The 13,096-nt window shown below is 55.4% G+C and overlaps 1 protein-coding gene across 3 annotated transcripts; it reads right to left on the minus strand.

The window, feature by feature from the left end:
* Positions 1–3,989: 3,989 nt before the first annotated feature.
* On the minus strand, positions 3,990–9,806 carry ISL2 (ISL LIM homeobox 2). 3 transcript variants are annotated; one of them, XM_055276908.2, is made up of 6 exons: positions 9,532–9,806; positions 8,496–8,685; positions 7,949–8,211; positions 5,906–6,189; positions 5,165–5,332; positions 3,990–4,746 (listed from the first exon to the last, which is right to left on the minus strand). In XM_055276908.2, exons 1-6 carry the CDS (start codon positions 9,587–9,589, stop codon positions 4,630–4,632), a joined length of 1,080 nt encoding a protein of 359 aa, XP_055132883.1. In that variant the 5' UTR covers positions 9,590–9,806; the 3' UTR covers positions 3,990–4,629. The 3 variants fall into 3 exon arrangements, with proteins under 3 accessions (XP_055132883.1, XP_063496227.1, XP_063496228.1); XM_063640157.1 differs by having other exon boundaries at positions 3,990–4,867; positions 9,532–9,746; XM_063640158.1 differs by having other exon boundaries at positions 3,990–4,977; positions 9,532–9,684.
* Positions 9,807–13,096: the final 3,290 nt, after the last annotated feature.

Genomic DNA, 13,096 nt, shown 5'->3' on the forward strand with positions numbered 1-13,096 from the left:
TGCTGGGCCCAGCCTGTGAAGTTGACAGTTGCGACTGGGCGTTTTCGGAGTGAAAGCGACAACTTCGCCCGGGCTTTACAGCCCAGAATTTGGGTCAGGTAGGAGAGGCTGCTCAAGGCCCGGGAGCAGCGACGTTTGAACGCTCAGCGGCGTTGCCCAAGCCAATTCCCCGCAGCGGCAGCGGCTCCTCCCTTCCCCCGGGGCTCTGCGGGGCACGCCGCCCCAGACTCGCAACTGTACGTCGGAGCCGCAGCTTCGGGCCGGGCCACTCTCCCGCCCTCCAGACGCCAGCAGTCGCGAGGCTGGGACCTCGAACCCTGAACCGGGCCCCGGGGAGCCTCGGTCCTGACCGCGGCCTTCCTGGGTTATTTATTCCAGGGCTCTTTGCCACGTTCTGGAAAGTCGCATTGCGTCTCGATAATCTGGAAAGAAATTACTCCTCACAATCCCCTATTCTTCCACTTCCTCTTCCCTGCTCCCTCCCGCCTCCCTCCCCCACGCCCGAACACGAGGATCTCCGGTCAGCTACTCTCAAACCACGCCTTAACTTAAACACGCTTTTTGCCAATGGGGAACCGGCCTTCCTGAGCTCCTGCCGGCCCCTGGGCTCACGCCTTGACCCACTCCCCCGCTGGCTCTGACCTTCTGGACCAGGAGGTACCGAGACGGATGGCTGGATTCACCTTGCACTCCCGCCTCTCTGGCTGGATTGTTGCTGGGGCCCCAGATGTGCTTTATACATTGGGCCTCTCCCTACCCAACTCCACATCTGGATCCCAGTGGAGTATTTCCTTGTGCCCTTGCTCTCATTACTCCTCTCAACCTAGCTCTATTCATCTGCATCTTTCATGCACAGTCTCCATCAACAAGGTGCTAGTCTGCACTTGGCCACACAATCCTCGTAACTGCACTGAATCCCAGTATTTTCAAGAAAGTTTACTTTTACATCAATCAGACCCCGATTTAAAAGCCTCTAATCTTTCCCGCATCAGCTTAATAAACTCTAAATTTCCTGCTTTTATCACCACTCCACTGGGAACTTCTCTGCAAATAGTTATTCATCCATTGTTTCTCTCTAGCATGCTGCTGTTTGGCTAGTTCTCTTGCTCTCTTTGGTGAACACCCATGAGAAAGCACAGCTAACTAAATGTGTGGCCATCTATGTCCTCCCCTAGGCAGAAGAGATAGAACCTGAAATTTTCTAGAGAACAATCTTACACAATACCCATTTAAACCCTGTATTTGCAGCTCTGACAAAATTGAGCTTTGTTATTCCATATTCAAAACATAAAGCCTGATTTCTGTTCCACAATCCATTAAATATTAAAGTTTGTTGGGAATACTGCCACAAGGACTCTGAATTTCCCAGAATTATGCAGTCTTTCAATATGTATTAAATTTTGTGTGAAAACTTATAGCCATAAACTTTCTATCTCTGGGCATCCCTTTCCTGGCACAATTGCATAGAGCTATCCAAATTAACAGTTAACTTCTGAGAAAATCGTATTCTAAAGTGAATCTAGCTAAATAACTCCCACTTTCCACCTATGGCCTCTTTTACTGAATTGAGTTTTTACTATGCAATTGGGTATCTCGTTAAAAGTTCAGTAAGTATAAAATACAACACTTGTAATCGTTACAGGTAATTTAATTTATGGGGAAATCCCTACTGTATTACAGAAGATGTTTAAAGATGACTTGGGAACCAGTAAAACTGATATTTATTAATGTAACTAACCAAGCGTAGATGTGACACCTCACTAGGGACCACTGTAGTAAGGCTTCAGAGTTGAATCCTTTCCTTGGAAACCCACATAGAAAACGATGCACCCCTTTGGGTGGGTAGCAACTGTAGAAGAGAAAAGCTTGTAATGTTTTGTACAGTGATACAGAGAGATGCAGGAATCTTAACACACAATAACCACTTTTATCTAGGTAACTTCCCAATATTCAAAAAAGACACACAATCATATAAATAACAAAAAGAGGAATTTGATTTTTGATTCATGGATGATGAGGAAAGATAACTAATTAGATGTTAAGAGATAACTAATATAGACGTTTCCATTCATAGCGTTAAAACGCTGCAATCTGTCAAAAGCAAAAATTCAGAACTAATTAACCATTAATGACATTTTTTATTCAATAATCTGTTATTTCCTTTTTAAAAAAATGAGAAAACCCAAATATTCTGGATAAATCAAAAGTTTCTGACAGATTTATTCGAAGTTTTAGCCCCCTATCCAATGGCCAGCCAGAAGGTAAAAGGAGAAATCTGTATTTCTGTTTGGCAAGGAATGGTCTAAGTTAAAGGAAGGAAGCCTCAAAGAACCCAGACCTGATTATTAAAGCCATTTCTGGGCACTTGAGAGGTAAAGCTGGTCCTCATTAACTCTGCATATCTCTTCCCTTATCTCTAAGTTCGCAGCACCATTTCCTATATTCCAAAGAAGGGGAATGTTCCCTTTAATATTTGTGCTAGCATCACCTTGACATTCAGGAAGTAAAATGTAAATGCAGCTCCATTTTCCCACCTCCCATTTTCTTTCAGTAATTGCCAGCAAGCCTTCCATCATCTGCAAGTGGGGTGGGAGGAGTGTGTAGGAATTCCGCCAAAAGCGCTGCTGAAAACCCACAGTGGCCTTTGGCCATCCAAGCAGCCATGGCTAACAGAAGGCACCTACTTCTCTGGAGATCTAAAGACTACAGGGCCCCCCAGACACGTTTTCCTTGCCAGCCTCTACCAAAGCTAAGATGGCAACTATCCCCTACCCAGTTAGGGCGTTGCCCACTTTCAAAACAAACCTTGGACAAAGAAGGATATGCTTGTGGGTCGCTTAAAACGGCAACTCAACGCCAGAGGTTCTTACAACAGCGGTGAACCAACTGGTAGTCGGGAAGCTCCCTCAGTCCACTAAGTGAAGGCTGGTCTTGGAAAAGAACTGTCCCAGGCTGCCAAAGGGTTAAATATTTTAAAGAGTAAAACCTGAGCCTCCGTGGGTTTTCTTTCTTTCTTTCTTTTGGGGCTTTTTTGTTTTTGTGTGTGCGCGGTTGCCCGGGGGCCTACTGGAGATTCAGTATCTCTCGGTTATTTCCTGCGATCACTAAAGCCAGTTTTCAAGAAAACAAGTCGCAGGGGTTTGAAATGTCACACCAAGTGACCTGGGCACGGCATATCCAGGGGCCATTCCCAGCTCCCTCCCACCCGGGCCACCCCCGACCCCCTCCACTTCGGTCTGGAAAGAAAATAAACCAAGGACACGCCAGACTGGTTCTGGGTGGACTTATTTTCCCGGCAGCCGCGCTCCTAGCGGGGGCTCGTTGCGGCCCCTCGGTGTATCGCTTGCAGGTGATGCCAAACGCAGATAAGCAGCCGCCGCCGGGCCCCCGCCTCTGTCTAGACTGTGGAATTAATAAATGCCGCGGACTGATCACGTCGCGCATCCACTCCGGGGACAGCGGGAGCACGGCCCGCCACGGCCGCCCGCTCTGGACGGGGTTGGCCTCGCTGCTGTGCTGCAGGGCTAGGGGCAGCGCGTGGGGTTTCGAGCCTCACCCAGGGCCGCGGACCGCTGGGGAAGGAAGCGCCGGGAGGGCCGGCGGCGCCGAGCTAGAGTGGGGCTCGAGGCTGGGCAGGCGCCAGGCCAAGGCTGGTTCCGGGAGCGGGGCGCGCCCTCGCCGGCATAACCCTAGGCCGGAGTCCGCCGCTCAGCCGCCACAAGCGCCGCAGGTTTCCCGCCCAAACTGGCCACGCCTCCCGCCCGCGGGCCTCGGCCGCCAGGTGCCCAGGGGTCGCCAGTGGGGCGCTCCTGCTTCTGGGAGGGCCTCGGCGCGCATGCGCCCAGCCCCACCCCTCGGCCGCGCCCAATCCCCACCGGGCCCGCCCCGCCCGCAGCACGCGGAGCCCAGGCATCCGACGCCAGCCTGACCCTGGAACTGGCCGCCGCCGGCCCTCCAGCCGCGCCAACAGCACACAGGAGCGGCGTCGCCCCGGGTTATTATTTTTTATTAAGATCAAAATACGAGTCCCACTATGAACTGGCTGTTCTCACAATAAATAACAATAACTTACGTTTGTTTGTTCGGCAAAGGCTCACACACTCTGTCCTCCGTCGAATAACTTAAACACTTTCAAGGCAAGTCTGGTTTCTACTGTTTCCCAGCAATCATGCGTTTTGGGAGTTTGAGTGTCTGTTCCTCTGAGTTATCCCCTTCCTTTTCCCCGCTAGGAGCCCGGGCGAAGCCGCCAGGGAGCGCGGACCGGGGGCAGGGCGGGGGTCCGCGTGGGCGAGCTCCGGGCCGGCCGAGGTGGGGACACAGGTGGGGCGTGGAGAGACAGAGCGGCGGCCACGCGGAGAGGGGAGGAGAGGGCAGAGCTAACCCTGGTAAGTCCCAAATTCTGGTTTTGAAAAAATAAGAGTCCTCGGAGCAGGGATCTGCAGTCTGGTGAAAGCAGGTTGCATCCTGGCGCCTTGGGCTGTCCAGACCGTGTCTCTCGGTCCTCTCTCATAAATAACAATAGAATAATTACGAAGGCGAGAGAGCTTTCGGAACTGGAATGGCCTGAGCATGGGTGAGTCTCATGCAGGGAGCATGCGAGGTCCGCGGGCTGGCAGGGAGGGGTCCCCCTCACGTCTCCACGGGACTCGGCACCATACTGTTGGGGGTGTCCGGGAGCTGCGAGGACAGGGAGGTCACGTCGCTGCCGGAGGAGTTGCCTAGGGAGCCGGACTCGGAGAAGGAGACCTGGGGCGGCGGAAACACCGGGAAGAGGCAGGTGAAGAGGCACGCGAGCTGGTGCTCCAGGGCCGCGTGCTCCGAGTCGGAAAGTGTCCCTTGGGGACCGGCCGCCGGCTGAGAACAAGCCCTGCGGAGAAGGAGGCCAGGTCCCCAGGCGCACGCAGGGGGGGATTAGGGCGGGGGAGCGGGTTGGTTAATCCTGCGACCTCTCTTGTGAGCACTTTAATCCAGGGAGACCTGGTTTAGGGCGCGTAATGGGCCGAGGTGAGGTTTCAGAGCTCGCCACTGTTCCCCCTCTCCCACCGCCTAGGGCTGTCCCCAGCCCCTCAGCCCAAGGCCACCCCCTCCCCTCTCTGCCAGGCTAAGTGGCTAAATCCCCAACCCGCAGAGTCCCGAGGTCGGGGCGGGTAGGGCAGGGCCTCACCAGCTGTTGGAAGGCGGGTTGGTCCAGGTCGCTCTGGAGGGCAAACTCGCTGAGCGCCTTCCACGGCGGCTGGTACGTCTGCACCTCCACTGCGCTGCCCTGCACGGCGTTCTCATGGCGGATGGGGCTGCCTGCCACGAGGGGCGTCCCGGTCAGTCCCTGAAGGCTCTGTGGGGCAAGCAGAAGGCAGTAGGTGCTCGAGTTAGGTCTGGCCTTTTTTGCCACCTTTGAGACTGGAGCTCCAGGCCTTGAGTGATTTGGGGTCTGCATTGCTTTGCGGGGAGGCGCACACTCGATCGCATCGGAAGAGCCCTCTTTCTCCACTAGAGATCTGAGGGGGCCGCAAACTTGCCACGATAGGTCAGCCTCGGTGCTGGAAGCCAACCACCGGTGAGGAAAGGCAAGACCTGCACTCCCACCCTTCTGCAGCTGCCGACAGAGTACACAACCCACCAGACCGACTGGCGGGCGCTGCACACTGCCATGCAGCCTCGGGCTCCGCGCAGCGCCCGGGACCTGCAACGCGGGGCTGCCACTGGGACAAGGAGAAACCCCGATCCCAGACAAAACAGGAAGCCTCAAATCCAAGGGAAGCCTTGCTCTGAAGGTACAGACATACACCATCCGGAGCGCCCAGTTCTCCCTGGATCTCCCAGGGCTCGCCCAGAAAAGGGCACGCAGATACCGCGGCGGAGGTGCAGCCCCCACCCGACTCGAGCCTCCGGCCCCGCGGCCGCTCACCGTCTTGTCGCTGTGCTGCTGCTGCTGCAGCTGCTTCATGAGAATGGATTTCTTCTTGTCCTTGCAGCGCTTGTTCTGGAACCAGACGCGGATGACCCGCGGGCTCAGGCCGGTCATCTCCACCAGCTGCTCCTTCATGAGAGCGTCGGGCCGCGGGTTGGCGGCGTAGCAGGTCCGCAGAGTGTGCAGCTGCTTCTCGTTCAGCACAGTCCGCACGCGGGTCGTCTTCTCCGTCTGCTTGTGCACGTGCGGGCGCAACGCGGGCTGCCGGCCCGACCCAGCGTCTGCCAGGACAGGGTGGGGCCAGAGGTTAGCGAGGGGCCGCCACCCACCCGCCCCGAGCCCAACCTCCCGGCGGCCCAGCCCCCCGGGGCCCGATTTCGTTTCTGTTTTATTCTGTTTGTTTCGTTTAATTGTTCGTCTTCCTCTCCATCTGTTCGCCTTACGCGGAGAGAGCTGTGCATTTTCGTTCTTTCTCTCGCTCCCGGGCCGGACTGCCCCGCAGCGATCTCCCCCAAGCTCAAGCAGGGCGCGGGAGCTCGGCGACAGGCCGCTGCGGGGAGGGAGTGGCTGCTCAGGGATGTGCCTCCTCCAGTCGCAGGACCCTCGGAACGAGCGAAGCCCTCCGGAAGAAGTCGGAGTTTCAGAGGAAGAGGAAAGAGGCTCGCCCAGGACTCTGGGGAGGGAAAGGGACCGACGTGGACCCGGGGCGAGGCGCTGCCCAGGGGACTGGGTGGGAGTTGCGCATATGCCGGGGGCCTATGAGGGCCCTTCCCCTCCTTCAGAGCCCATTTGGACAGGGCCAGGCCACATGTGTAGAAGACTCATCCAGGGTTACGGACGGGCCTCCAGGGCTTGCAACAGTTCCTTCCTGCCCGCCCTTGGGCGTCGGCCCCTGTCTCCTTCCTCAAGGCTCCAGGTTCCCCAGCCCAGTGGCCTCCCACCCACCAAGCTGCTGAGCAGCCGCTGGCACTCTCGTCGCTTGGCCCCAGGTTCTCTCCATCCCGGGGAAACAGTGACTGATTCCAGAGCCTGCAGCCTGAAGCCCGAAACAAACAAAGGGGAGCCTCTCCGAGATCCCAGATGGGGGTGCACTGAATACCCGCTTGCTCCCATTTCACATCTCCATTTGATCCCGACCTATACACCGTAGATCTGTACTGCACCATTTCGGTTTATGTTCCCCTCTACGCATTTCTAGGTCTGGACAAATATTTACAAATAGCCCATCCAGCCCAATTTCCTCTTTCTATAGGGAGGAAGTGGAGATCCAAAGAGGGGAGGAGCGGGGCAAGGCCACACAGCACCCAGAGGCCCAGCCTGGTCTGCGGATCTGTGCTGCAGGCCTGTGGCTACCTGGGGGAAACTGCCTTGCCTGGGGCGGAGGCACCAATGTTTCTATTCAGCCGTACCTGCCCATTATACACTCAGACCCCATCTCTGGGCAGCTGCTGATTAGGACCCAGAATATTCCAGTGACAGTCCACTATGCATTGATACTCCGTCTCCCCCAGAAGAAGCTGGCTAAATTGTTCATCAAACTGGGCCTCAAAACAAGATGGCAAAAACCCCTCTTTGTTGGGTTCTTGGCTCCTGGCTGACCAAGCTCCTGCCCAGCTCCCAGTTTGGAGCCGTGTTACTTACACACATACCCCTGGGCAAACCTCCCCCTCTGACAATAACACCTATTCCTCCAAGAAATTCCTAATACAAGCCCCAAGACGGACACCACTTAAGATTCCCTGTTGTCATCCACTCTTCTGCTCCTAGCACTGTACCCTGCATGTTCCTGGTCATGAAGAACACGATTCTGCACAATTCTCCGTGCTCACACACCCATACGCACGCAGTTTCTCCCGAGCACACGAGAACACACACAGCCTTGTTCCCAGCACACAGTTCCGCACTGATACAGAAAAACACTATCCCGGCAGACACGACCACACACAACTGACAACTTCTCGTTAGGGACACAAGCACACCCCGACACACACGCACGCACACACACCCCGCTCACGCTGGCGCAGGCCCCGGCGCGCTTACCTGGCAGATGCAGGCCGCGGGCGCCGGGAACCGGGCCGGGGCTGCGCGGGCTGCCGGCCGCGGCGCGCTCGAGCAGGAGGCCGTGGTCGGCGCGGCAGAGCAGCTCGTGCTCCCGCAGCGAGAACTCGTCCCCAGGCAGCAGCTGGCGGCTGCACACGGAGCAGCGGAAGCACTCGATGTGGTACACGCTGTCCCGCGCCCTCATCACCAGGTCGCTGCTGCTGAAGCCCACCTGGCACTTGGCGCACTTGATGCCGAACAGCCTGCAGGCCCAAGGCGCGGCGGTGTCAGCGCTGGGCCTGCGGCCGCCCTCATCTCCCTGGCTGCTACGGCTCCGGCGCGCGCCCAGGACACTTTGTGGCCACCAGGAGACTGGGGTGACCCGCCTGCGGGCATTCCCGGGCCCGGGGGAGCGCTGCGGCACCCGTGCGGGATGCGGATGGCCTTCTCCCTGGGCAGGGCCGGGGCGCGCGGGCAAGCAGCCATCCCCATTCCCGGCCCCGGCCCCGGCGCGCGGTGGCCCAGCCCGCGTTCCTGCCGGCCTCACCTGACATAGTCCCGCTTGCAGTAGGTCTTCCCGTCTCTCACGAAGCACGTGCACGTCTCGTCCAGGTACTGGCTGCACTCGGCGCACTTGAGGCAGGCCGCGTGCCACTCGAGGTCGGGCGACACCCGCAGGATAAACTGGTCGTGGATCTGACTCCCGCAGCCCACGCACATGGCCGTCCCGGGCTTCTCTGCCGGGGAAGGGCGCGGGGCCGCGTCAGGCCTGACTGCCCGGACCTAGGCCGGCCTCGGCCACTCCAGCCCCAACCCAACCCGCTCGCTCTCTTGCTCTTTCTTTCAAGACTTGCGACCATAAGGAAAGGTGATGAGCTCTCTAAAGGTCCAAAGCATTGGAAACGAAAAACCAGTATCTTGTGGATTGTTGAAGGTTTCTTCTGTCCCCCACCCCCAAGTATTTCGCTATTACATTCATTAATCACAGTCGTTTTGTCGACGTGTCTTGAAACTAAACACTAACACGAAACTAAGAAGAGAGTAAATACACAGGCACTGCGGACGCCTGGATATCAACACCTAACGGTGCTGTCCCGGCATTTCCGCTCACACACTCCCACTCACAGCGGCTGCCTCCTATCCCAACACAGACACATCATCTTTCGGCAGTCTCCGCTCATCCTCTCAGACATTTCTTAGTTTAAATATCCCAGAGCAAGCGAGAGAACACTTCCTAGCTTTGAAAAACCTAAAGGCAAACAAACAACGACCAAAAAAAAAAAAAAAAAGCCGACATCCCTAAATCAAACCTAATTGCCTTTGCGCAAAACAGAAGCAGATTTCGCAGCCCGAAGTCATCCTAGCCGGCTTGAGAAATAGTGTTTACTTATAAAATAAAACAACAGGATTCCCAAAGATAAGCAGTCCTGCAGGAGACATGCATTCGTTTTTCCTCTGCTAAACTATCCTGACAAATAGAAGCCACTTGTAGAATCCACTAAACATTTTTTTGCATTAGAAATTTTGCATATTAAGCATACACACACACCCCACCCCACACACACACACACAGAAATACTTACTCTTGGAATGATCACCCATAGCACCCAGAAAAGGATAATGAAAAATAATATCCACCATGCAGAAAAAGGGATGTGCGCAAAGTGTGCGGCCAGGGGCAGAAGGACGAGGGTCGCGCGCCCGGCCTCGGCTCTTTGCTAACTAACTCCTACTGCCCCGCGGAGTTGAAGGAGCGATTCCGCACCGGCCCGCACGCAGCATGACGTCAACACGCACTAGCCCCGGGCCGGAGCTGGGGGCGGGACCTGTAGCGTCACGAAGCTTCCCCAGAACTGCCGGGGGATGCGGGGGAGGTGATGGGGATCCAGGGGCTGATGGGCGGGGTGGGTTGGGTTGGAGGCTGGGGGTGAAGGGAGATTGGCTGGGAGGAAATGGGCCAACCCTGATTGGCCCGGAGTGAACAATGGAGTGCAGCCCCCCCCCACCTCCGAAACCTACAAGGATCCTCTCTCATGCCCCAGGCCTGGCAATCTGGACTGGACCTTGCGTCACCGCCGAGCTGGCTCCGCGGCCGTTACAACTCTGAGCTTCCTCTTGGACTTTCGGGGCGGTTTTCCCAGGCGCGCTGGAGCTGGGTGATGGATACCTGAGGGTGGAGGTGGCTCTCCTTTAAGAGCTCCCTTCTTATATAAATTAAAAAAAAAAAAATTAAACCCACTCTCAGCACGAGAGAGCCGAGGACAAGGGGGATCCGTTTGGACGTGACTGTCATCGTCCAGCCGGTCACCTTTCTCCTCTCATGTGCCTTTGTTCTTCGGGTCCAAGCTAGAGAGAGAGGGTAGAGAATGACCACCTGGGTTCTGAGAAACTCTATTTAGACTTTCCTATCCACACGCACTGTAGAAAACTTCAGATTGGGGCATTAAGTGGGTTGAGCCAGAACCCAGATCCAAAAGCGCTCACCCGGGACTGGGAAGGGTCTTGACTCCATCCTTGCTGCTGCTGCCGCTGCTGCTGCCCCTCCTCCCTCTCCTCCACCACCACCACCTCCTCCTGCTCCACTTCCTTTTTGTTGTTGTTTTGTTTTGCTTTTAATTTGTTGCTGTTGTTGTTTTAAATGTAACATGGACTCCTCCGCCCCCTCATTTTATCCCCATCCAAATGGCATAGCTCCTTACAGGGACACTGCTGGGGTCGATTGCGTGTCCAGCTTCCAAAATAAAAGATTATTCTAAACTCTTGTGCTTCATTCACAAACCCACTGCAATGCAAATAATCAGAAACCAAAGTAAGGCGCTGGGTGATTTACAGTGGTATCTGCGAGGCGGCGGCTCGTTGGTCCTGAGAAAATCTGAGAGTTCTGAGCAGAGTCCAGGCATTCTTTCAAAGAAATAGCCGTGGGTTTTGTTTGAAAGGGTTCAAAGACCGGCCCATGAATTATAAATAACATTTATCCAATCATGGTGTCTGTTCTTGTTTTCCCATTAAAAGGAGTACCAAGAACTTGGTGTGCGCCTGGATGGAGCGCGAGGTGAAACGCCTGCGGATAAAGTGTCTCCACCGCCATTCCAGACCCTGCCCAGGCTTGTGGGCCTGAGGGCGCGGTCGCTACTGCCGTTCTACTAAGAGCATGAGGTTGGTTGGCCTCGAAACGGGTGCAGCCAAGGGCGCAGGCTAGGGCGAGGCCCCGAGTGCACGCTAACATTATTCGACCATGGTCCACGGTGAACGTTCCTCACCGGCGCCGCGCTGGGGCGAGCACTTTCAGCCTCGTCCAGTAGCGTCCGGCTTTTGACCTCCGCCTCTACCTTTAGAAGGTCTAGTCTTCTCACCGGTCCGGCTTTTTTTTTTTTTTTTTTTTGAGACAGACTCTTGCTCTGTCGCCCAGGCTGGAGTGTAATGGTGCGATCTCGGCTCACCGCAACCTCCGCCTCTCGGGTTCAAGGGATTCTCCTGCCTCAGCCTCCTGAGTAGCTGAGATTGCAGGCGAGCGCCACCACGCCCGGCTAATTGTTGTATTTTTAGTAGAAACCGGGTTTCACCATGTTGGTCAGGCTGGTCTGGAACTCCTGACCTCGTGATCCGCCCGCCTCGGCTTCCCAAAGTGCTGGGATTACAGGCGTGAGCCACCGTGCCCGGCAACTGGACAGGCTCTTGTTACAGTTTACCACCCGTTGGCCAACAGGCCATTTCTTGCGTCTTTAGTCAACAGTCCCCCAAAGAGCGCTCACCCTGAGTGTGTGCGGGCAGGTCAGGGGTTGGGGGATGCTGCATTTGAACGCATGTGTTTATGTAAGTGGGGGACAAGAACAAGGGGATGGGTGTCTGTGCCTCAGGCTGTGCCAGGCCACCTGTGTGACCTCAGGCATCTTATTTTAATTCTCCTTCCCTCAGTTTCCTCATCTGTAAAATGGGGGTATAATAATTGTAGCTATCTCTATTACATAATAATTAAACAAACTGTTCTCTGGAAAGGGCTTAGAGCAATACCTAGCACAGAGTAAGCGCTCCATATGTGTTAATTATGACAATTATGACTGTGGCTGTATCTTTATGTTGGGAGCCTCTGCCCACCCTGCCTGCTTGTGTCTGGATGGGGAGGGGAGGTCTAAGTATGTTTCAGTGTGTGTCATCTGATGATTTCTTTGTGTATTTCGATGTGTGCTTGCTCTGTGTGTGTCTGCTATGTAGATGGGGTTTGGAGATGTGTGGTCTGTGCATAGACTTTGTGTACAGGTTATATCTGTGAATGTGGGTGCACAGTCAGAACTGGGAGGGGACTCTTGGTGTGTGTGTCTGCATGTGGAGTGAGGAGGTGCGTCTGGCCCAATGGCCCTACCCTCAGGTGACCCTGGACTAGGCCTGGCTCCCAGCACCTACTAGGTCTTGCTCACCAGGCCGGGAGCAAGCAAATCTATATTTCAGGGGTTCAGACAGCTGGCCGGGAGGGGGCAGCTCCAGGCTGGAATCGTAGGCCCAGCTTTTAACCCTTTCCTGCCCAGAGAAACTCTTCCTTCCCGTCCAAGAAAACCTGTCCTTTGAGACTTCACTAGGGAGATGGGATTTGGAGAGGGTCACCCCTCCTGGGATGCTAGGAAGCCAGGTCAAAACAAATATTTGTTCAGGGCCGCCATGTGCAAAGTCCTTGTTGTTAGCCTATTAGGTCTTAAAAGTAATGCCATGTGGTGGGTAGTATTGGGCCCCTCCAATCCTGGAGGAAACTGAGGCTCAGAGAGGGGAAGTTACTGCCTCAGGTCACAGGTTAAATAATTGCTGGCATTGAACCCAGGTCTATCTGGCTCCATCTCGCTTGCTTTTTTCACTGTGCCATTGAAGAGCCACATGAGTGTAGCTCCACCATTCACCCATTTCACATCTCTGGAGCTATAAAACCAGGGATCCATTTCAAAATCACTCCATGTGTGACTTCTGGTCACAGCCACCCCTGAGAGACCAGCACTGAGATGGGAGAAGAAAATACCTGCACCTGCTGGGCACGGCGACGGGCACCACTGACATGGCCCTACCCTGGTCCTCTGCCTCCTGGCTGCTCCCTTCTCAGGTGTAGAGGGGCCACACCCTCTCCACATCCCAGGTTGGCACGCAGGAGATCTGGGTGCCTCCTAT

The sequence above is a fragment of the Symphalangus syndactylus genome, chromosome 5 (genome assembly GCF_028878055.3).
Source record: "Symphalangus syndactylus isolate Jambi chromosome 5, NHGRI_mSymSyn1-v2.1_pri, whole genome shotgun sequence".
Lineage (NCBI taxonomy): Eukaryota > Metazoa > Chordata > Mammalia > Primates > Hylobatidae > Symphalangus > Symphalangus syndactylus.